Source organism: Homarus americanus, unplaced genomic scaffold (genome assembly GCF_018991925.1).
Source record: "Homarus americanus isolate GMGI-L3 unplaced genomic scaffold, GMGI_Hamer_2.0 scaffold39800, whole genome shotgun sequence".
In the NCBI taxonomy this organism is placed as follows: domain Eukaryota; kingdom Metazoa; phylum Arthropoda; class Malacostraca; order Decapoda; family Nephropidae; genus Homarus; species Homarus americanus.
Window position 1 is genome coordinate 226,106 of NW_024744935.1, and position 25,918 is coordinate 252,023.

The 25,918-nt window shown below is 36.7% G+C and overlaps 2 protein-coding genes across 4 annotated transcripts; both read right to left on the reverse strand.

Moving 5' to 3' along the window:
- Window positions 1–378: 378 nt before the first annotated feature.
- On the reverse strand, window positions 379–15,009 carry LOC121878268 (delta(3,5)-Delta(2,4)-dienoyl-CoA isomerase, mitochondrial-like). 3 transcript variants are annotated; one of them, XM_042384361.1, is made up of 7 exons: window positions 14,961–15,009; window positions 11,149–11,317; window positions 10,192–10,408; window positions 9,282–9,408; window positions 8,690–8,843; window positions 6,785–6,911; window positions 379–895 (listed from the first exon to the last, which is right to left on the reverse strand). In XM_042384361.1, exons 2-7 carry the CDS (start codon window positions 11,304–11,306, stop codon window positions 794–796), a joined length of 885 nt encoding a protein of 294 aa, XP_042240295.1. In that variant the 5' UTR covers window positions 11,307–11,317; window positions 14,961–15,009; the 3' UTR covers window positions 379–793. The 3 variants fall into 3 exon arrangements, with proteins under 3 accessions (XP_042240295.1, XP_042240293.1, XP_042240294.1); XM_042384359.1 differs by lacking the exon at window positions 14,961–15,009 and adding an exon at window positions 13,393–13,526; XM_042384360.1 differs by lacking the exon at window positions 14,961–15,009 and adding an exon at window positions 13,447–13,524.
- Window positions 15,010–15,262: 253 nt separating this feature from the next.
- On the reverse strand, window positions 15,263–24,910 carry LOC121878269. Its single transcript, XM_042384362.1, has 2 exons — window positions 24,883–24,910; window positions 15,263–16,150 (listed from the first exon to the last, which is right to left on the reverse strand). The coding sequence occupies exon 2, from the start codon at window positions 16,148–16,150 to the stop codon at window positions 15,572–15,574; it is 579 nt and encodes a 192-aa protein (XP_042240296.1). The 5' UTR covers window positions 24,883–24,910; the 3' UTR covers window positions 15,263–15,571.
- Between the last annotated feature and the right edge of the window lie 1,008 nt (window positions 24,911–25,918).

A 25,918-nucleotide genomic window follows, 5' to 3' on the forward strand; every position in this document is an offset into this window, starting at 1 on the left:
GGACCGACCGACCATCTGTTAGCTGGCTGTGTACTGTAGTGTGAGAGGGGAGGGAGTTGAGTCCATTATTTGAATGGACATTAACTTGGCGACTGTATTTCTCTTAAGTATTAATTGTGTGCATGTACCATCATAAAATTAAGATGTTATTTTTACTACAACATAGTTATTTGTCGTCAAAAAGTGGAGTTTGGGGGTCGGGCTGGGTTCTATTGGAATTAATCCCATATGTTCTGTTATTCACTTAACGCGGTTTTCACTTAATGCGGGACCCTCTGGGTTCAATTGACCGCGTTAAGTGGGGTACCACTGTATATATATATATATATATATATATATATATATATATATATATATATATATATATATATATATATATATATATATATATATATATACAGTAATGTATGTCTATAAATTAACATTTTTCACTACCACAACAGAAACACGTTGAAAATTTTCCAAAACCCTTTAGTTACCAAATCTTCCTCCAAAACATTAATCCTTTGTTTTATTGCCAAGATAAAGTGCAATGGGTTATAAGCACCATTTATATTTGTTAACAACTAATACAATTTGAAAGTAAACCCTAACTAAGGGACTGGTTAAATAATATGATTAAAACTGTAATTCATCATCCAATTTTCAGAAAATAAACTAGACAGACAGATTGCTCTATGAGTGTTTCACCAATGTAATTACTGTACTGGAAAAATTGGATACAAACCTTATAATACTACCTGTCTTCTCTTTACTACCAACAGCTTTTTATTGTCTTACGAAAATGTTGTATTTATAGTTTTGAAAATGTTGCCTTACTCTTTCCCTTGCTCATCTCTGCCATGGCAGCAATTCGCACATCTTCACTTTGTAACATTGACATATTCAAGTTTCCCTGTGAAAAAAAGAATAGATTAATGACATGATTTAACAAACACTAAAAGGAAAGGCTTTATATGGAAAACTTAATACAGTGTATAAAAATTAGATAAATATGAAATTTATATGATAAAATGAATGATTTAAATAGGCAATTACATTTTATCAGCAAGGGAAGAAAATATGCAATACCCCATACAATGTAATGTAAAGCAGAAAGATTTACACTCCTCATGCAGATAATGTTTATGCTAAAATATAGCCTTCTCACCCAGTGTGATTCTCTCAATGACCAAGCGGTCACTGCATTTCAAACACCTGCATCACTATAAGTAAACCTTGCACTAGGAAGGAAGGAGGGAATTTAAATCTTGGGTGCCATCCCCTCAGCCGTAACATAGTATTTGATGTATCAGTCCTTCATTTATAATCCACACAAGTGACCTGTGAAATCTAAACCACCTTAGGAATCGGAGCAGTTGGTGATGTGTCGAGATCCATGAGACATTCCTCTTTTTTTCTTGCTGTAATCACTTATGGTAAATGGTGATTATTTTTCATACATTTTCTGCTTCACAGTATTAGCACTAAGCCATTTCCTTGAGTGGTATATACTAATAGTGCAAGAGGAGTAACCTTTCAGAATTACGTATCAGAATGTTTTTCATATTCTACAGGCACAGTACATGTGTAAATGGGTAAAGGAGTTTATTCACATTTCACAGGTATTGCTGTCAGATGTCTTAATACAGTAATACAGTATCTCCGTTAGCTGGAATCCCTTTGAACGGGAACCCTCCGATAGCCGGAATTAAAATTTTCTCGGAAATCATTCCCAAAGCCAGAATTTTCTGGAAAATTACGGCTTTGGGAACGATTTTCCAAGGGTCACATTTTCTGGAGAATACCAAAAAAATTTCCCAGTACCCGTAAAATTCAGGGGATGGGGATTTTTTTCCGGCTTTGGGAGATGAAATAATGCATCATTCTGCAAAATTCCGAGAAAATTCTGGTATCCGGAAAATTTTAACATTCTCCGATTTCTTTGTAAATTCGAAAGTGGTTTATGGGAAGTGAATGTGGTTTTATCCTCAATGTAATGTTACAATAAATTATATTTTTTCATAGATTATAATGTTTTGTCTGTAGTGATATCTCCGTTAGCCGGAACAATTGGTGCAGAGCACTTCCGGGAATGAGAGATTTCCGGGTGACTCTCTCAAAGCCGGAAAAAGACGTTTTCTTCTAAAAACCAGTTTTTGTGATATACAATAGTCCAGAATGTGACGTCTAGCTTTATACCTAGGTATGTAAATGCCTAGCATTAATTTGCCAGGCCAACATACAGGCAATTAAAACATCTAATAATTACTTAAATACGTAATATTAGGAGGACAAGTCACTACCTGGCATTTAATTGCAATTTTCATAACCTCCTCCCGCACCCTCCACCCCGGAATTTTCCGGGTATTGGAAAAATGTTCTCGGAAGTTCCAGAAATTGCCCATTATATCATCTCTTGAACCCGGAAAAATATCACTCATCCCCGTAATTTTCCAGGTACAGCGAGTTCTGCTATAACGCGTGTTTTGATAACGCGAATTTGCTCTAACGCGATTTATGAATTAGGAACGATATTTGTATAACGCGAACGCTTGTTTGCTATAACGCGATTTTTGCTTACTATTTCTCCAATTTTGTGGTACAGTGGGGTATGCTATAACGAATCTAATTGGTTCTAGAACCTTGTTCGTTATAGCATTCGTTCATTATAGGATTAATCCGTTCCAGGCCCCCAAATACAACCACTTAACACTGAAAAATATAATATAAAATTGTAAAAAAGTGCATAAATATGCAAAATAAAGAATATCATTAATATTTGTAATAAAAAAACAATAAATTAGAAAAAAAAAAGTAAATAAATAAATAAATAATGTTCGTTGTAGGAGTTTCGTTCGTTATAGCATTCTCAATTTTATAGGTAAAACCGTTCGTTATAGGAATATTCGTAGTAGGATCCGTTCGTTATAGCATACCCCACTGTATTAACTGTGAATATAGTAAAGAAGAATATCAACAAGAAGCGTTCTGGTGATAGAATTCCCGGTGATGATCGTAAAAGAAAGGATATAACACTTGAAGAGAAGCTCGATTTTATCAACCTCAAAATCACCCTTCTCCCCCATCAAGTAAAGTGTTACATTTACTGTATGATTTCATTATTAGATATGAATGTAACATTTATTTAGACTGTGCTATCCTTTGTGTTAGGCTAACTACTAAATTTTTTCGATTTCGAGTAATCTGCACCTAACCCTATTTTCTCCATAAGCCCTGTTATTTCTATTACGCGATTTTCTATAACACGATATTTTACAAGAACACAATTATCGCGTTATAGCAGAACTACCTGTACCAGGAAAATTTTCTCAGAATTTTCCGGAAAATCGTTCCCAAAGCTGGAATTTTCCGGAAAATTCTGGCTTTGGGAAAGATTTTCCGAGAAAATTTCAATTCCGGCTATCGAAGAATTCCGGGTTCGAGGGATTCCGGCTAACGGAGATATTACTGTACTGACCACGGTTGTACATGTTAGTTTACGTAAAATCAGACGATCCATATTACGCTCAGTAGCCCATAAAACATGTAGCTGTAACTTCTTTACTGAGGCCCCCATTTTCTTACTGCTTCAGGAAGCCTGAGGCCTCCATTTTCTCTCAATCATGTACCTCAGAGACTCCGATAGCTCTTAATAACTCATATCGTGTTCAGATATTTGAAATTGAGAGAGAGCACAGTTATACTATGTCAAATTAGATATGTCTGATTACAGATGAAACATTCAAGATCCCTTATGAGTGATGTTGAAAGCTTCAACTGTATTTACTGTTAGTAAAATTGTCAAGTCAGTTTGAATAGAGTCTGCCAGTAAAAATGACAAAGCCCTAATATCGCCCGTAGGGATGCCCTGAGTGCCAAACTAATACAGTAAAACCTCGATTAACCGACTTTCGGATTAACCGTCAATCCCGAACTCCTAAAAAAAAAAAAAAAATGTTTTTTTTTTTTAAAGGGATTAGCCCACCCGGGCACATGTCACTGACCCATATCGAGGCCTGGGGGGCGATAATGTAATAATATTAATAATAATAATGGTAATAAAGAACCATAAATAAATGCAAAAATGAAAAAAAAATCAAGAGTGAGAAACAATATATGTATGTTGTGTTGTCAATAGTAAGAGAAGCAATTGAGACCCTGCAATTGTGTGTAAATGAGGTAGAAAGTCAGATCAGCAACCTGGGGCTTGGTCACAATTTTTGTGATGACATATGTTCTTTGACTTTTCCATTTTTTATTCACGGTTTTTGTGCTGGTTCATATTTATTTACTAAAGTGGTTAATGTTTTAAAGCAAATTTTATTGAAATATGAATGGCAAATGAACAAAAATGAATAGAGGGAATTAAATGAGGTAGGTTAGGGAAAGGTACTTTGAAAATGTATGTTTTATTTCCGTAGACTTTATGTACTATTAACCGACCTTTCGGATTATCCGTCGGCCCCTTCCCCCCATATGTGGTCGGTTAATCGAGGTTTTACTGTACTGAAGTTAGATCATTTTGATTCCCAATCATCAGAGAATCTGATGTTTGTATTGAAATTTATTGTCAGCTTTATATTTTAGAAAGTAATTAATAACCTGACAAGAATATGTCAGCCTTCTTATCTCCAAGATCTAATGGCAAATTATCAGGAGGCTTTTGTCTGTATTTCTCATGAGGCCTTAAGAAAGACGTTACCAGTTTGTGTGTTTAACGTCCAATTCAATATTGCCTGGCAAGCTCAACCTCTGTTTAGATTGTAAAAATAGACGCAAAAAATTCATCTGACCCATAACACTCATTTTCTTAGCCAAATGTACAGCAACTGATTTAAATGAAGTACTTGTATATGTTAATACGCGTAATGCCCGTTTGGCATGCCTGAGTTGCCAGTTAGCCCACATATAAACGCATGCACAAGGAAGCGCGACACTTTTGTGATGCCCCCCCTTGTCTCTCAGGCCCAGAATGTTGTAGCTGAATACCCGCAGTTACCGTGGATCGGTAGCCAGATTAAAACCAGGGAGTAACGAGCCCTGGGAACCAAGCCCCGGAGTTATATGTGCAAAGTAATATTGTTGTACATGAATGGAGATAATTAACAGAAATAAGTTATCCCGAGTTGAGTATTGAAACCATAAATGTTGCTATTGCCAGTATTAAATTTGTTATATGTGTGAGTAAACCATCAATGTATGCTTCCAAATTGAGAGGCTGGTATATGTTCCATGCTGTTCATTAATATCTGTGCTATTGACAAGTGTGTAAAATAACCATCCTTATTGTCAAGTAAATAATATGACAGTTGTTGATGTTGTAACAAATAATTGAAGATCTATTTTGTTACTTATAAAGTAAGACCTAGTGGTCCATTCTTGTCTGAGTGCATTTAAATTATCATCTTATTTACTTTTGATTTTAATAAATATTGATTTAGTGAACTGTGAGTATCACCGCTCTTTCCCTTCCAACAATTGCTTCACATAAAATAAATACTGTAACTCACGTGCCTAAGCTCGTGTCTACCACGCTACCTAACACCTTAATTATACAAGTTATATTCTAATAAAAGCCTGGGTGGTGGCAGTCTACCCTTGTGAAGGTATATAATTATACTAATACAGTAAGTGTTGTAAAAGAATAATATGGTTTTCCCAGGTTAATCCCTTGTATAGAATACAACTAAGCACTGATAAATATTGAAGTAAGAGGACACTATAATAAATGACACTGAAAGAAAAAACAGTAAGTAAGAAAAGTAAAATCTAGAAAAGAAAATAATATAACTAAAAAATTAAAGGTTATATAAGACAGAAAATATAAACAAGGAAAATAGAGAAAGTGATACGAAGATAAAGTGATGAGCATACAGAAATAAAGACTTAGAAACAGAGAAAATAAAATAAGATAAAAGAAAAGAGAGATATAAAATATACTATAGATATAAAAGAAAAATAACTCCTCTCACACAGATATATTAATGTAATAATACCAAAGAAACAAAATAAAAACTTATATTAATTTCTCCTCCCCTTACATGTCCTGATGATAAATGGATTTCAACCCCTTAGAAACTGCTAATACTGAAGGTCGGGGGTCACGAATACCAACAACTGAAATTCACAAATCCAGAAACTGCGAAAATTGAGTTTAATGTAATTATTCTTCTTTTACAGGTGCAAATTTTCTTTATGTAAAGGTAGTAGTTATACAAACTATTAAACCAAAGATTGAGTTAATCAACCACATGAGGGTTGCATTCCCAAAAAGTTTGTAAGAATCAAACACCTATGGTATTTAAGCATAAAAAATAGCAAATTTTTCTATTACAACCTATACAGTACTTTACTGGCCTAATCCAATTTTTAGCACTACCTCATAACATTCAAATGACAATCATCTTTGTAAAGAAAATAATAATATGTACAATCAACTGGGATGGGTAAATGTAATTAAAAACTGGGTCCCCATATTGATACAAAACCTTGGATGATTGGTAAAAACAGCCCAAGAACATTTAGAGTGGAGGACTGTGGTCGCCAACCCTCAGACATGAGGATGGTACTCTGACTGATTGAGAACATATTGCACATTAAGTGGGACCTTACTGTACATATATGTTTAGTGAGGATTGTGCTGTCATTAACGGCACACATGTTCATTCTTATTAAACAAATCTTATTGAAAATCTATTCATTTCTTTCTAGGCCAGTTTTTGCTTTAAAAATAATACCTTCAATAGTTTTAGAAGACAATTAACCAACAAAAAGGACTTAGCTATGTAACCTAGGCACTTACAATATAGTCCAGTCCCTCTTGAACAGAGTGGTCTCGGGCATGTACTAAGGCCATTTTAGTAGTCTGGACAGCTACAGGAGACTTGCTGGCAATAGTAGACGCCATGTCTAGGGCTCCTTCTACTAAGCTGTAAGTAAAACAAATAACATTTAGTTCAGAATAAGACAAAAATTATGTATTAATGTTTTTTTGCCCTTTTTCATGGAAATACAATGAGATGTACACAGAAACATATTTGTTAAAAATAATCATTTGAAGATAAAGACAATAAGCTGGGATCCACCATAATACTAAACCTCATCTCAGAATAAATTAGGAGTATTTTCTGTACTGTATAACAGAGGATAAAGTCTTCACAAAAGATACATATTTTCTTGTGCCTCTTGGGTAAAAAAAAATAAAAAATCTTGAGTAACAGTTTTAAGTACAAGGGTACAGTACAAAATTTTGTATTATTAAGTAGATGTGAAGATGTCGTTACCTTTAAATGCTGTACTTGTACAGGCATTCCCTTAAGTACAAAAGAGTTTCATTCCTGAAAAACCTTTTACCTGTATAAATAAATTTTTCTTAAATATGAAAATTTTTTCACATAAACTTTCATTATTAACCCTTAAAGCCTGGATAATGTTCCTCTACATCCTTAGTTTTTGTGCAAAGGATATTTATTTACTTGGCAACTCAACTCACACATAATCTTTGTCTAAAATCTAGTGGTCCAGTTATCCACCAACTATCATGATGGATGCACGTACTTCGACAGCTAGCTCCTCCACCCCTAAACGAGGGTATTTTCTTGACAGTACTGTAGTGCTATTCATTGAGAACTGTTTGACTTGAGTGGCACTGATATAGTATCGGGTGATGATTTTGAATATACAGTATAGTCTGCATTTACGCGGCTTTTGTTTACGAGTTTGGTCATTTACCCTTGCCAGAATGAAATGTTTTAATTACGCGATAAATTTCATCATTTACGCGGATGAAGTATAATTTGTTTATTTACTGAAGATATATATGTTTTTAGCTCATAAAATATATAATTTACATTGCTGGAATCCTTACAAGATGCTGATCATTTTAAATATAAACATCCTAAAATTTGCATTAGACATAAATTTTAGATGTAATTTAATTAGATGATGAAAATTAGCAAAAAAATTATCTTAAGTGCAAAATATATGACATTTACATTCAAAATATTCCCTGTCCTGCAAGGAATCCAGCAATGTCAATTATATTATCCTAACTTTAGTCTGAGGTATTATTTATTACAATACCTTAAAATCTAGTGTTTTCACCCAAACATTTCTCAGAGAGGGAGGAGCCAGCGAGCGTGGGAAGAGGGGGAGGGGGGGGAGTTGAGTCCATTATTTGAATGGACATTAACCGGGCTACTGTATTTCTCTTAAATATTAATTGTGTGCGCATACCATCATAAAATTAAGATGTTATTTTTACTACAACTAGGTATTGTGTCGGAAAAAGTGGAGTTTGGGGGTCGGCCCAGTCTCTATTTCAATTAATCCCATATGTTCACTTATTTCATTTACGAGTTTCTTGTTTTACACGGACCTCCACGGGTTCAATTGACCGCATAAATGCAGACTCTCCTGTATATATATATATATATATATATATATATATATATATATATATATATATATATATATATATATATATATATATATATATATATATATATATATATATATATATATATATATATATATATATATATAAGAGATAACAGAAAAAGTTTAGTTAATTTCGTGTAATTCACATCAGTCTGTACTCACCCCTGAAGATGTGAATTACACGAAAGCGCTTGGGAACTTCGTGTCTTCTTGTTTCCTTGTGGTGATCAGCATATACAGTACTTGGATCACAAATAAAAAATTTTACCTTTCTTTATCAGCAAAAATTCTTGATACAAAGCCACACTGAAGTGCTTCACTGGAAAACATTTTCCTAGCAGAGAACGACAACTCTCGAACAAGACTCTCATTTCCTATGATCTTTGGAAGGCGTTGCAGTGTTCCAACATCTGCTGCCAAACCTGTGGCCAAACCAACAACACTAATCAATAAGAATTGTGGTATACAGGTTAGCACATTGAAATTACTACACAAATATCTATTATTCCATGGTTAATCCCAGATCCCAACTGAGTAAGTTCTTGCATCAATACTTGTCAAATGGTGAAAAAAAATTAAACCATATAACACTTCACAAAACTGATAGACTACAGTACTCGCCTACCATGTGACTACAAAATATCTCTGCTGGTTTCTCCATTCAAAACTCTTTTAATCTATAAAAATTCTCTCATTCTCTCCATATTAATTTTAGTCTTCCTCTAAATACATCGCCTATTCACCACAATGACATATTTTCCAAGTCCATTTCTCTATATCACTGCTACCTTCACACTCTACTACTGTATACTGTACAGGGTAATTCTCTAATACAATGCAGAGAAATGTTAACAACTTACCAACATCCACTTCTTTTACTTGGAACCATGCATCAGAGGAGCAATATCTGATATCTGCAGAGCAAATAAGGTCTATTCCTCCCCCAACACAGGCATTGTGTACAGCAGCAATTATCGGCTTGGAACACTGATGATTGCAAGGCCATCACAGTGACAAGTATGGAATAGAAGAAAAAAAATTAAGTTCACAAGATTAATGCCTCTACAGAGAGCAAATACTATAACTTTGTATATATAAATGTTTCAGTACACCATTAAATAGTGGTCAATCTGTGATATTACTCTGTCATCGACAGTATGGTACAGTCAAATAAGCATAAGCCAACACATACTGTACATTTGTTATGATTACTAAAATATTCCTTCACTTCAATCAATAATGAACTATAATGCTGAGAAGCATATGACAGCAAGATCTTCTGATACCTGGCCTAAGTTTACAGTAGACCAGTCATCATCTTCAATATTTTTTGGTCATTTTCTAACATCCAGAAATGGTGGAACTAATCAGAATCTTTCTCAATCAATTGCTATAAATGGTCTCAGCACCTTAAAGTGTTCAATACTCAAGCAAGCGTTCATGGTGTCTACTTAAAAAAAACTTCAATGGTTGTCACACCATAAACCATTCAAAATCTATGATACCTAGTTAACCTTGGAGCTATGTATTACCTTGCTACAATTACAAAAAGTTGCAATTAAGAGACGGACTTAATATATGCTTAACTACTGTACTCTAGTCATGGAGATGCATTAGTTGATATGACCAGCATGCTGTTATCAAAATGGAAACAATTAGCAAACAAGTTACGGAAAATACAGTGTGATAAAGTATCGTAAAAGTTGTGAAATGCCGGGACCAATGTGCATCCCATCTCCCCCGGTATCCTAAACAGATAAAAAAACTAACCTTCTCTAAGGAAGTAAAAGATTCTTGATATGTTGTTATGACTTTTCTCATTGCACGGCATTTACGGGCCAGGTCGTCATCACTCATAACAATGCCAGCCAACATTGCCAAGTCAGAAAGATCAATTCCTGATGTAAACATTCTACCAGCAGCAGTGAGTACCACTGCTCTGCAGTCTGAATCATCAGCCAGCTGATTAAAACACTCACCTATCTCCCTGGAGGGGGATAAAAAGAAGAACAAATTATAATGCACTTATAAAACTGAGTTAAAATAATTATAAAAAAATAATGATAAGGTCAATCAAAGAAAAATTGCCTACTCTACCTACTAATTCTGATCCAGTACAAATAACTCCAGTGGTGGACAAAATACTGCAAAAAATTTGAGTAAAAGTACTGTTGCTGAGAAAACTTACTGAAGTACAGTCGTGTCGCATCTTATGCGCATCTGAAAGAAAATGAATAATCAAACAAAGTGTCTTCTCAACACTTATCTCACTTTAAAAGTAGTCACTTCATCTTCTGGAGACCAACCGGGAGGAACAGGAGTGTTGTTAGTCCTAAATCTAGCAGATAATGATGCGGAATAAGAATTAAATTTTATGGCTGAAGAGGATTTCAAAGCATGCAAATTGATCAACCTAAGTCAATCTTTTAAATTCATTGAACCTAAATCCTCCCTAGCCTCTGGGTCAACCATTGGTTTATGGAATTTGATGATCAGAATCAAATGGGTGAGAAGTGATACTCACCCAGTACAGTACAACATAGAACGCAACTACAGTATCTGCCCACTCTGAAGGGCACAGAGAGATAGCTTAATGGTCGTGTTGTCTCAGGTCACTCGTCACAACCCATCAGTCAAAGAATAAAGTAAAGTCATACATACAAAGTATCCCCTTGTCAAAGAATACAAAATTATTTAAAGGAAACCTAATATCCAAATGGTTCTTACCTCCAAAGAACTTTGTTCAAAGCATTAAGCTTATCTGGACGGTTAAGTTGAACATGGAAGACATTCTCCTTGGGCACAGACACTGCTAATGTCTCATATGAGTACCCATCAGTTGGTGGAGATGACATTGTGCGTATACTGAGCACTGCAGGTCTCATCCGCAGTAGTCCTGGAGTAGAGGAAAGATTGCAAAGTTCATTAAATTGTATGAAACTTAAACAGGTAACTGTTATAAATTATTTATCATCATTAACGTTTTACAACCATTTTCCAAATTTACGTGAGTTAGCCAGGGTTACATGGTGGGAACTCTCCATGCTGCATGGTCTCGTGCAGCCTCTCCCATCAGATTCTTAACTCTAATGTTATTTCAGTAAAGATAAAGGACCATCCACATTATTTGTGGACATGTCCAGAAACAAATGATGATCTCATCGGTCATGTTTATCAAGATTTATATTTGATTGAAATCTTTAATTTTTTCTAAAGATGTTGTTTGGATAATAGGAAGAAAATCAAAATGACAATGCACAACAATGCACAGGTTAGGAAGTTAGGTGAGGTTAAGTAAAGTTAGTTATATCAGGTTAGCTTAGGTAGGTTAGGAAAGGTTAGGTTAGGTTAGGTTAGGTTAGGTTAGGTAAGGTTAGGTCAGGTTCTATGCATTCTCGCCTTCATTTTCGTGTTCAGTTTCATGGAAATAATAGCTATCTCCAGAAATTGGTTCAATTCCACAAGTTATTTCTGATGATAACAGTCTCCTCCTCTTTTAGTGGTTAGCTCTTAAAACCACTCCTCATGTCATTCTTCACCTACCTCTGCCTCTCGCCTCCACAATTAGACACATGCATCTCTTGAACCAGTCGGTCTCATCCCATCCATTCCCTCCACATACCCAAACCATCTCAGCCTAACTCTACACAAAACTCTGCCAATATTCTCAATACCCAGCCACCCTCTTAGCTCTGAACAGGGCCTCCTGTCTTTCAGTGTCACATTACATATCCACCTCAGTCCTCACCATTCTCATTACAGTTCATGCAAGTCTGTGTATGTCATCCTCTTTAACTACCCATTTTCACTGCCATACAACATAACTCTACTCCATAATTATGCATTTCCCAAAACTGTTATTATCACCATTGGTATTATTGCATAAGTCACCCGGTATGGAGTACGGGTAATTTGGTATGTACAATCACTTTTCTTCTGTGACGTTTCTCTCGAGAATTAATTAAATATGCCAGGGGATACAGGGGGTGGAGTCCTCCCCCCCAGTTAAGAGGTTAAGTTAGGTAATTTTAGGTTATTTGCAAGGGAACATCATGGAAGTGTCTTAAAATTGTCTAAACTATCGGAAAAATCATAGTTTTCTCTTATCGCAAATTTACCTCAACATTGTATTCAGTATGAAAACTGCATTAATATTCTTGGTTTTCATGCCTAAGCCCTTTGCTAGTGTTTGTGGAATATTTACCAATAAAACAAACCATTATTAATTCCACAGTCATTCAAGATATTAACCATTATTTCACACAGGTTAATGTACAGGTACGTACAGTACTGTACATACCAGGTAGCACGTACAGTACTGTCCATACCAGGCTCTCTAGGTGAGATCTAGATAAAGAAAAGGCTGGTAGACTTTCAGTAAAATTATTACAGAAGTTCTCGCTGGTCCAAAATACTGTAAATTTATTATTTTTTGTAGTTATTTTTTATAGGGATTAGCCCACCCGGGCACAGGTCACTGGCCTGGGGGCAAAAAGATGGTGGTGGTAATAATAATAATAATAAATAAAATTTATAATAAAAAATATAAATATAACAATAATGATAACTACAATAATAACACTGTAATAATAATAATAATAATAATAATAATAATAATAATATTAATAATAACGAACCATAAAGAATTGCAAAAAAAGAATGATCAAAGGTGAGAAACAATATAAGTATTTTGAGTTGTCAGTCGTAAAAGAGACAATTGAGACCCTGCGATTGTGTGCAAATGAGGTAGAAAGTCGTAACATCCACCTGGGTTTCGATTTTCCCATCAAAAATACGTTTTCCTGAGGCTCTTGTTGTGAATCAAACGAATCTGACTTTGGTTTCTCGTGCTAACCAAAATGAAACCCGGTTACCATCCCACCGGTACATTGACCATTGAGAGCCAGATAGACTCCAGCCATTGTCCATTTCTAAATTATAAATAATATAAGTTTCACCACTATATCTTACCTGACATACACTTCGTACTGAGCATACTGAATTATATGATAAGAGTACTTCAACCTGATATGATGCCCAATCACTGGTTAACACAGAAGTCCCGTGGCCAACACAAGGAGAATACTTATAAATATTTACGTTTGATTGAGTTGAATAATAATACGCAAAAATAAAATACACATCTTGCATCCTTAATAATTAACTACGTAATGACCGGATAGATAGAAATTACCATTGCAATAAATATATTTGCCAACTAGACATAATCCTGATAACTTTGTCCTCTTGTTCTACCTTAATACAGCCCATGTTGTACTGCTTCCCTCATCATATTTATGTTTTTCAATTTCACTGTAAATTTTGTATATACTTTAAATATTGTAAAAAAGTAAATAAATAAATAGCAAAGTGATAACCGTGGTAACATTCTGATGTTTTCTTATTACCACCATGCTATGTGTACTATTCCAGATGTTACTGAATGTTGAATTGTAACAGTTTATTTAGCCAGAAAAATACAGATACAGAGTGGATAATAATAACAATAGTAACATGGCTGAGCCAGTTGAGAACCTGAGCTCTCTTTGAGGCACCTGATATATACTATACATTTATCTCAAGGAAGTATTATGTAACATTTAGTATCATCTGGAATAGTACAATAGCATGGTAGTAATAAGTACATCTCATAATGTTACCACGGTTATCACTTCAATATTTATTTATTTTATTATTTATTATTTTATTTATTTATTTATACATACATATACACATACCTATACATATACACACAGACACACACACACAAATACACACACATACATACACATATACATATAAATTAGAGTGGAATTTAAAAACATAAGTATAATGGGGGAGCAGTACAACCTGGGTTGTGCTGTAATAAGGTTGAACAAGAGGACAGAGCTTTATGTCTAGCTGGCAATTATGTGTAATGCAATGGTAATTACTTATTTATTTACATGATAATTTCCGATAAAACGGATTTGGTGGTACAATAAAAGCAGGTACTGTAAATATAGTAAGTGTTACAAGAAATTTTAATACTTCGACAAAAGATATTTTTTTAGAGATGATTTAAAGGAAGGGAGTGTAGTCTTTGCTCGGATGGGTGGGGTTAAGTTGTTCCACACATTCACACCATGATATTTTATGGAGGTCTGGGACTGAGAGGAGCGTATGGGGGGTGGTCTTAGTAGCTCTGGGTGCCTTAAGTTGTATCTCTGATTATTCCGGAACTGGAAGTAATTATTGTTGCATTATACTTCCTTGTGATAAATGTACAGTATATATCAGGTGCCTTCAAGAGAGCTCAGGCTCTCAACTGGCTCAGCCATGTTAATATTATGATCTTCAATCGACTCTGTATGTGTTCTGACTAAATAAACAGTTTCAATATCAATGTTTTGATATCAAACAGGGAGGTACTACCGCCTGGAAAGATATTGGAAGCTTAATGTGTTGTCTGATGGTAGACCCTGTTGCTATATGGCATCACGAAAATTGTCACCAAGTCGCAGGTTGCTGATCTGCCCCATTTACATACTTTTACTTACTTTTATCCTCTTCGCCACTGATCGGCTCGCTAGCCGCCCGGGCGATCGGTCACGTCTCTGTCACGCACTGTTGGCAAGTACTGGGCATGCACCGGCTCCTGACTGTACCTGAACCTGCTCCAGTGTTGGTCGTCGTGTCTTGAAAGAGCAGGGTCTCATTTGTTTCTTTTACCTTTACAACACAACATAGGTACATACATCGTTTCTCATTATTATTTTTTGTTCATTTTTGTATTTCTTTATGGTTCTTTATTTTTATTATCATTACAGTGCTGTATAGATAGGTCAACAAAAATACAAAATAATAATGAATCTGGTGTACATCTTTAATGGCTGGTTACCAGAAGATACAAGCTACTAGCTGTTATCGCTGTACCTTTAAATAGGAAGAACGATATGTGGAGGAAATAGGAAATAGTAATGGGTTTAACGCAAACATGCGCACACAGTTTGTCAAACATGCCTGTCACATCATGTAGGCCGTACTTCATTCTTGCTTGTACACTCACTAACTATAGTTTAAACTAAAGTAACAAGAGTCTAGGATGTACAAAGTTATAATTAAAAAAATGCAGTGGTTAATAGACTATGCAGGTTGTGTTATGTCGATCTTAGAAGGAACGCTGAGTGACGACTCGACTTACCACTCCGGTGCCAGCCTCAACGAAGTCTTTGGCATTGGTCACTGCTTGTTGGACGAAATCTCCAGTAGCCTGCCCGGTTTCCACGACGCCCTGCAGCACCATCTTCCTCACACCCTCTAAAAACTGTCCGTTGGAGTTCACTGCATCGCGAATTACGCCCAAAGTGCTCTGGGCAGCTCCCTCGGCGAGTCGTCTGGCCTCCTGAGCTCCATCGGCAACAAAAGTGTTAGTAGTCCTAATTGCGTCTCGGACCCCTTGCACATTCTGGTCAACTGTGTCTGTGGCAACAGCGGTGAACCGCTGCATCGTTTGTTTGCTGTTGTTCCACATATCCTTAATCACGTCGCGCGTGCCCTCCCCCAGCACACGGACTGAACCTACAGTGTCAGCAGCCAAGTTAGAGACAAAACTTCTAGCTTTTCCTGCTATTTCTGCTCCCCCAAAGTCCCCGGATGCGGCCATTGATGCTACGTCGACTAATTGCGGCCGTGCCTCCACTGACACGGTCACCACCACCATTGCTGTTAACCATCGTACGATCCACATCTGAAAAAAAGAAAGGGGGAGTTACTTTTTACGTACGTCTCACGTCCGTTTGTTTAAAAATTGAGCAGTTTCCATATAAAAACCTGAAATACTGAATTTAATTTGTATGCAGAGCACCTCCAAAACATTCATTTGTCCATTTTAAGAAGTATAAGCAAAATAACAGCGTCAGATTTTTTGTTGCAGTAAGTTTATCCTCTCAGCAGATCACTGCAAATTAACATTTCATGTTATAATCTAAAAATAGCTGCGTTAAGATAGAGAGCTGTGATTGCAATTGAGTTTAAGATGACCAGTGATTGACGATACAAGCAGCTCGTTTATGTATCTAGTCTTATATTTTCTACAAATATTTTTTTCATTAGCTTACAAAGTAATAAGCGGGGATTCACACAAAAAATGCGAAACATTATTACTCAGCTAGCAATAAATGAAAACTAAATGAAGAAAGTCTACCATGAAGAGATTGATAGCAAACTTTATCGAAGGATTTAGAGGCATTTTGGATAATTAGATATATGTTAAAGTTCGGACTGGAATGGCCTGAACGATACCATAATTAAAGCCCCCCAATTCGTTTTTTCAATGTGGCGGAGAAGTGTTCATTAGTGGCGATCTGTAGACCGCTTGCAAAAGTTTACAGTCGGAATCGTGTTGAGCAACGCTTCCACCAAGGTTTATATACGAGTTTTTGTGGTTTTCGGCGATTTTAATACACTAGAATACCCCAGTTGCTGTACTGTAGGCTGTATGGATAGAAAAACTGGACAACACAAATCTTTACAATTGTATCACGCCAAAAGGTAAATAGCTGATCGAAAAACAAAGACGTGTTGCAATTTTATAGGATACCTGCCATCAGTAGAGAAGAATGGAAGAATTCAAGATCAAATATCTCGAGTAATGATTTGTGGAGAACATTTTGTTTCTGGTAAGAATTTGTGTCCCTATTTTAACCTTTGGATTCCGTTTTAGTTTTCCTAAGTTCAAAGTAACTGCATATGGGGGATTAGGTCAAAGCTAAAACTGTCTTCCTCAACTTACGTTAGTATTGATAAAAGCATATTCCTTATTTATTTATACAAAGTAATTTGTTAGGGTTGATGAAACAATTCACTTTCTACTGAAATACTGTAGTAAAAGCCATGACTGCCATGTGCTTCAAGACAGTGACTAGGTTTTTCAAGGAATCTTTTGTAAACACGCTAGGAGAGTCCACTTTTTCAATCACGTCTCTCCATGAAATGTTGAGAAGCTTGGTGATGTCAGTCCTTGTCAGGGATGGCGAATAAATCTGCCAACCTCTATTTTGGGGTATGGTTAACTTTGATAACTTGTGCAATCTTTTTTCATTCCAAGGCCAAGAAATGAATCTGATATTTTCATGTATGCATTTACAACTCAACTATATTTATAACAGTGAATATATAGGGATAACATGTGTTTACTAATGTATTAGGCCGCATGTTTTGCCTCACCAAGAACACACACATTGTTTACATCCAACTGTTACGTCTACAATATATAACTTTAGATAAGAGAAGTAACTTAGTGAAGGTTAATAAGGCTGGTTCAAAATCTCCGTATTGACCTTAAAAGAGAAACCAAACAGTTGGAATAAAGAGGTTTAATTTACAATGGAAACGATACTCCATTCTAGAACTGACGACAATCTCTGAACGGCTTAACACAAAAGATACCCTGTAGTGTAGAACTTAATTTTAAGGCGTGACATGCTCTGCTGTTAGATGCCATGAATTGTTATTTTTTTGTACATTTGTAAAAAAAAAAATATAGTCAACAGATGGGTATTGTGTACTTAAATGACGAATTAAAACTTCAGTACATGTTAAAAAAAATATTGAAACTTCTCCAGTTTGATATATTCCGATAAATATGAATGACAGCATGTACAACTTAAATTCATTCTAAACTGGACAATATCCCCTGACATCTTACTGCCTTACAGCCCATATCTTTTAAATCCACACCCCACACAACTCTTGATGATCGGCAAAAAAAAAAAAAAGATGTAATTGATCAAAATAGATAAACAAACACAATTCTTGGTGACCATACACAAAGTCCTAACAGGAACCTCCTACAAACACACACAATCCGTGGAGCTCTACGTACCGCTGAGTAAGAGCACCGTGCGGACAGGCAAGGATAAACTAGATAGCCTAGCAATAAGTGGGGCCTGTATTTATATGCTGCGCCCAGTCAAGGCTTCAAGGACGGATCCCGCGGACTCACCACCACGCCTACTTTACCTTAGTAAAGTTTGAAGAATGAGTTGGACCGGCCTTGGCAGTGAAGCTTAGGGGTAATCCACATGGTGAACCAAGATAGAGTGTATATCGTAGGGAAAGGGACACTGAGTTTAAGAATACTCCAGAGTACAGTACAGTATACTTGTATGCCTCAAAGGGATATTGACAACCCGTAAGCTCCCTAACACATCTAACTGCTAAAACTATATATTCTCGCCCAAAAACTCTTACCAGTCACTCCACGAAAATACACAAATACAATTTCGCAAGCCTTACTTTGTGGAATACATATACTGTACTGTACATATTGTTATATGCTGAAAATATTAATTATACTAAAATCAGATATTTCTGTTGCATAATTGATACTTACTGATTACTGCAATTGATGAATAATATTTCTTGTTACATTTTGGTCACAATTATGTTGGAAATATTTAAATGAATAATAATTTATTTTATTTCATTATAACAGATCAAATTACTGTATATTGATAAAAATGTTTTATTTCATGTTAGAGTGGAGTAATAATGGTTTCTGTTAATTATTTTTATCACAGCTACAACCGATGAATACTGGTATGTAACTGAACTATATTTGTCAGTTAATTCTGTCAGTAATATGGTGCCCTAAGTATCAGTACAAATAAGTCTTTTTATTACACAGTTTATAGTAAATTTTATGTCTGGTGAAATTTTGGTAACTGCCTGGTATTATAGGCATTTGAGAATCTGGCAACATTCCAGTTTTTGCCAACAGTGTGTAACAGAGACGTGACTCACCGCCCAAGAGGCTAACGAGCCCATCAGTGGCGAAGAAGATAGGAGTAAAGTAAATTTGCTGTCAGTGTATTTACATTATGCATGTTCATCTGCTCTCAACTTCACCTTAAATTTTAGTTAGGTGGGTTAGATCAGGTTTGGTTAGTTCTTTTGGAATCATTAATGATTTAATCAGATATGACAACAAACATGACCTGTAAATATTCGGAAATTGCCATGGGAAATGGGTTTTATAATGTTTTTAATTGTGTTTCATACGAATTTGACCTTCTTATCCATTGGAAATAAGTAGCTATGGAAATATGACCCCCCCCCCCAATTACGAACATTGTGGGGTAAATACAAGCAAAAGCAACTCTCAAATATCAGTATACAATGTATACTATACATTGTCTAACTTAACCAGAGAAACCAAAAAGACCTGACCTATCACAGTATGGGAAAATTGGCAGTGTAGGTTTGTTAGTGAGTTACTCTTTGAGGTTCTGACCAGTATGACTTCTTGTACAGTACTTCACTGTGTCAGGTCATAAGCAGGAGCTGTACTGATCCTTGTTGAGGGATGGAAGTATCCATTATCTCTTGTGTTACTGTTTACAGAAAATTTCTTTTAAATATACAGTAATTAAAGTTGTATATAATTAAAATATTGAAAGCAGAACTGTGGCCTCATTCATGAATGTTGTTTCAGGCAGGATGGTCCATAACCCATTGGCCCAAGACATGATGGGTGACACCAAGGCTTCCCTTCCACCACGGCAAGGTGAGCACTACTTCTGTTTTTATTGTGACACAGTGGACAAGTGTCTTTATTAACATTTGGTGTTAACCATAAACAACTTTAGTATCATGGTTGTTCCTTTAGTTGAAGAGTACAATTATTGATTAAGGTTAAATAGAGGGACGAAACCTTTTTGGGGAGGGAGGCTGAATAGTTTTTGATATGTTTGTTGTAATGCATAGATGCAGATCTAACAGGAGAGTAGAAAAACACGTAGGAATGTGAAATATATAATTTTCCTTCAGAACTTTATGATCTTCCCATCAAACCTCCCTCAGGAAGGTACTACTGTTGGTTCATAGTCATTATCTAATTCTCTCCCACCTAATAAGCATTTTTACTTTAGAAAAAAAAGCCACAACCTTAAGATCTTGCCAATATATAAAGTGGTACAAGTGGCGACTTTCTCCTTAACCTGTATGAAAAATTTTATAGGAGTAAAGTGGAATATAATTTTAATCTGATTTTTTCCAGGTAAGTGACAACAGCTCTTCGAGGGACAGTAATACACCATAACACATCACACTTCAGGTATGTCCAAGTCAGTTTTATATATCAGATATTATTTGGTATTTGCTCGGGAGTCTTACGTCGCTGCTGAGTAAGTCGTCATTACCTCCCGTGCTGAAGATAGGTTTCACGTTTGCTGTATAAAGTCCCTCTAGAAATGTTCTTGATCCAGTGATTTTGTAGACAGTGACTTGCGTATATTATTAACTCAATCAATTTCACGAACTTTGAATTCCTTTACGCCATTATTACATGATCTTTTAAATATTTTTCCATTCTAGCATCATGCATACCCATCTTCTTAGAACTGGCACGTTTTGCAGTATTTCTTGTGATTACCAAAGATCGGGTCCAGAGTGTATCATAATACTGCATGCAAAAGTAATTTTTCACTGTACTTTTTGCAATATGGGATTCAATCTGGATTCAGTCAGATCTTGGTGATCCTTTCTGGAATGAGGGCGTCTCTTATATGTATGGTTCTTCCTTCAAGACATCCCTCCAGTCTGTTATGGTCTTCTGCTCTCATGCGCTGGTAGTTATTTGAAGGAAACAATACTTTATTCCTACTTGAATGTCGTGTTTTGTTTTTCAAATAAAATACATCGTCGTAAAATATGGTGCACACTGCACAAACAAAATAATGTAACTTCATTGGGCGTAAATTATAAATATGATTGAAATAAAATTAAGCTTCGTGACTGTACTATCGTCAACACTGACGTACACGCTGACAGGGTGGCATAGATCTGTGCAATATGGCACAGGATAACCCTTCATCATAACGCCTGTGAGTGGCCGGCCAAGTCAGGTAGAGGACACTGTAGGTATACTCCACCACCAGCATGTGTTACACGGTCAAGGTCACCTCCAGCACAGCCTGGTGTACGCTGCCAAGGGAAGCTGCTGGACCCTTGCGACTGGGGCCTCCCGGGTGTGACGAATTTGAGAGGCTTCTTCGTGCCCTAACATGTTCACTGATACATTTGTGAAAATGTATGTGATGCAATGTGCATTCTGGCTCACACACACACTATACAGTATATTGGTGTAAAACATTTATTTATGCGAACTATATACCAAAGCAACTAAAAATGATGGTAGAATACTATACTGCATTAAAATACATGCATATACAAACCCGCCTAAACATTAAAAACATGAGAATGGGGGAAAATGCAGCGGGCCTATTGGGCCATACTGGACAGTCCTGTTTACACCCAACCCCTATTGTTCCATTCAATTATGAAAAAGAGAGAGAAACATGCGACACCTGCCCAAGCCAAAGGAACAACTTGTGGTGGGTGTACTCTTCGCCCGTCACGTAGAGTCCTTCAGCTGCCTTAGAGCGCCACTGCCAGCCTCACTCCTCCTGCTGGTAATATATTCTGATGCCTTTTTTTTGATTGCCCTTTGAGAGATGTACGAAGTCATTGAGGTAAACATTGGGTAACTAACTCAGGATTATGTACACACGGTAGTAAAAAAGCAAGTCATTTTTGAATTATTTTCTTTCTTGGAAGTCGGCGGAGAATTTCCAAACGTCCACGTGTACACCGTAGAAAGAGCGGTAACAACTAACTCTCTGACTGATCTTAATAACAACTTATCTCTGTACAATTAAAACAAGAAAAGGTAACACCATTCATTCAACATTACGACCACGTACGGCAGAGCAGTGCATTGTAATAAGTGAATTAAGCTTTTTTGTGGGTTTGTAAACAATGAGGTATACCACATCCACGCCCACCACCTGCACACCTCCGCCACACTCCCTCACTGTCTCAGTACCACCACACGCCTAACCACCACCACACTCCCTTACCACCACCACACAATGTTACAATGCTTTACATTTTATCAAGATAGTTTTAAGGTTTAGTAACAGATGGGTTACACTTTCAAGTGGTGGGGTGAATACAGTGTTGCTGGGCGCTACGCAGTATTAAATGAGGTGGGAGTGTTGTAATGTGTGATTATAACTAGTTGATGACAGAGTCTCGTGCTCCCTCCTGCCTCTCTGGTCTGCTGGTCGTGTTGGTGAGCGACGTGTGGCTGCTATAACAGGACACCTCTTGTGTCTCCCTCCCTGGGATCACTTCTTCACCAAATATGGTATGACGACACCTGTGTCGCCATATCATAGAGTAGTGGTATAGGTCAGTGTGTGTTGGGTTGTTACCACTCTAAGTCGTGTTTGGGTTCACGATTATTAACGTCCCCCGAGTGTGTACCACTGAATGTTCACGCCACCGGTGAGCTGCTACAGCAGTCAATACATGTTCTAGTCACTAGCAGATGTCGTCATCGAGGACTTGTCGGTAAAAACACACACGCGCTTTTTTAACAGCCAGATCATATGCTTCATTATTGTTGCCACTGTTGGAAATAAACAGCTTTGGGCGTGACAGGTTATTTTTCTTGTGGTATAAATAACTCATAACTTGAACAATAGCGAACAGAGAGTGTGAGAGGGTAGCAGTCCCCGGGGGTGATGGTGGACGAAGTCACTGGGGTGAGAGAGACAAAGAATAGGAAGAGAAAAAAAGTTTGAAAATCACGGAAGTCCACAGTGGTATAGGGGTGAGTCACGCAGGTAGCCGCCCTAGGGAGAGCGACCTAATGACAGGCACACAAATCACGCGTGACTAAGGTAACTCCCCTAATCAGTGTTGCCAGGTGCCTTGCCTGAGCATGTTCACCCAAGTTGGGGCCTCAGAGAGCAGCTTAATTATCGTCTCACAGTGATCTAGCACAAAGGCACACGACAAGGACAACACGTACTGTATATAGACATCTGTTGATACACCATGAGTATCTGAGACTGTGCGGGGAAGAATCTCTTTCTAACACCATTAAAGATCATGCAGACAATATGACAAATTTATTCATGATCAGAAAAAGAAAGCAATATAGAAAGTCTATGACAATAACATCTGAATCTTTGTTAGGTAACTTTACCCATTACTTGAACATACAGAGTCAATGCTCGGACTTGTGTGTTTCGTTAGATTACAAAAATACGTATTACAGCTGAGGGCATCTTTAGTTTTATTGTACAACCAAAAACACAATGTAAATACATTTCATATTTTGTTCTTAATATCTGAAGTTTGAACAGCTCCTATTATCTGTATTTGTTTATAATAATAGACAACAGTCGATAATCCTCACGCTGTTGAAGCACAGTTTTGACACGATGAACCACTGTACTAGGTCAACACCAGCTGTAACATAACACGCCTTGAACAAAATAGTGGACTGATTCTCGTGTTTCAGTCTCTGTTGTCGTAAATGGGAAGGGAGGAGCAGAGGGCAGGTCTTGGACAATATTATATATATTAAACTGATTCCTGACCTTTGACGTGATGTAATGGGTCACCAAAGTGTTTCCGTATCTAAGATGTTACGAACTATTTGCTTTTCATCTTTTGGCTGTTGTAAAATGTGTCGGAATTTTGCATAAATTGGAGGAAAACTACAGGAAATGTGGAGCGTGAGCATAGGTAAGATAAAGACAATGTAACACTCGTGTCTAGAGAAGGGTGTTATCCAGTGTAACCCAACCATTCATCACAGGTTTCTCGGTCTCTGGTTTCCTCCTGTACTAACACTGGATAGGCCAACAGCAAGTGAAAAGGAAAAAAAATAAAAAAATTACAGGTGAGAATAGGTGGATGTAGATCGTGATGTATTTTAATGTAGATATTGTAGCTTTTGTTGACATTCACTCCTTACAAAGGGTTTGAACTTCAGCTCCCCCGTAGGGTTAAAGGCCCCTTTCCGTCGACGGGGTCTTCGTATTGATAATAGAATTTTAAGAAACTCGAGTCGCAAATGACACAGCTCGAAGGGAAGGGTGTGGCTGTAAAACTATTAATATTGGAACTAGTTTTACCGCCACACTTCAGTAAATAAGATGCCTCATATTCCTTATTAAAGACTTTCCGAATATTTAAATAAACATAGGGAAGCTTAATATATTATCCCTAAAATGCTTAGTAACGATATTTGTTCAACACACAAAACATGAAAGGGTAGACTAGTGTTGTCAGTTGCCTTAAATCACAAAAAATCCATTTTCAAGCTCAGGTCTAGTTACAGTATACACCGAATTAGCTTAAATTTTGAACTTTTATTTTCCAGTTAACTCTGTTATTTCCAAAATTGCCAATAACTGATTCGATGAGCTTTACTCGTCAGCAAGAAACTTAGTTATTTTCTGTCTAGTTTTGATATATTTCTTTATTATGAATTAATTATCAATAAGAATGATGGATATAAATTCCCGTATTTTGAATCAAACTGAAATTTCCACAATCAATAAATTCTTCCAGCAAACAGTACAGTATTCAGGAAGTTACAATAACTTTACCGTCACTCACTTTACAACGAACTGTATAACACAACGTCAACCCACCGGTCTCTTTATAATAACCGACCGGAGCACCAAGCTGCCACAAGTCTCTAGATGAAGTGTTTGTATCTGTCATAACTCGAGTGCGACAGGCCTTAAATAGCCATAAGTCGAGTCTCCTAAGGTATGATAAACATATTAACATCAAATGGGAAGGCGGAATATACAACTTTATAACATATAAAATTATTAACAAAATGAAGGAGTAGGATGCACTTCTTAACTTGACCACGAGGCGCATTAAGGGTTGACAAAAAGAATAGTAAATGTCAAGGTTCTTTACGAAGTTTACAGGCAACAGTTTATTGTAAGAAAGAGAGAACAAGCTGTGTATGTTCATGTATAATGTGAAGTATATGAAATTGTTAACCAGGATCCAATAAAACGTTTTTTAAGCTCAATAACGGCACACAGGACACACACACACAGTAACGTAGAGGAATCACAATGGACTCATAATACCACCTTGGGACACCCCTGTGTATAATCGATCATCTAATATTAGCTGTGGTAAGACGCTTAGGATGTCTGCCATTAAGGAGAGCCACAGTGAGCCACAGTAACATGATAAGACTGATATTCAGTTCAAGTCTAGAAGCTCCAAGTTTAGAAGCTCCAACAACTTTCCCTGAATACGAATTCGCAACCTTTCGATTTACAACAGGTACCTACTTTACTGCTAGGTGAACAGGGACCAAGGGGGCTAGGAACAGTGTCCAAACAACTTCCGCTTGCCCGGGAATCGAACCCATGACATCTTGCTTGCGAGGCAAGAGCAGTACCGCTTCTACCACAAGCGCCCCTATGACTGATATTGAGTGGCCTTGTGGAGTACATACTGTATGCTGGGGATATACTGCGAACAAAGCCAACCATCGGCTAATATATTTTCGCATTAAGATGGCGTCGAGTCAATAGCGGGCAAACTGAGACGTAGATTCCGCCCCGACAGAGGAAAAAACAAATCACGAACATTTATAATATTCTGTATCATTATTACGTGG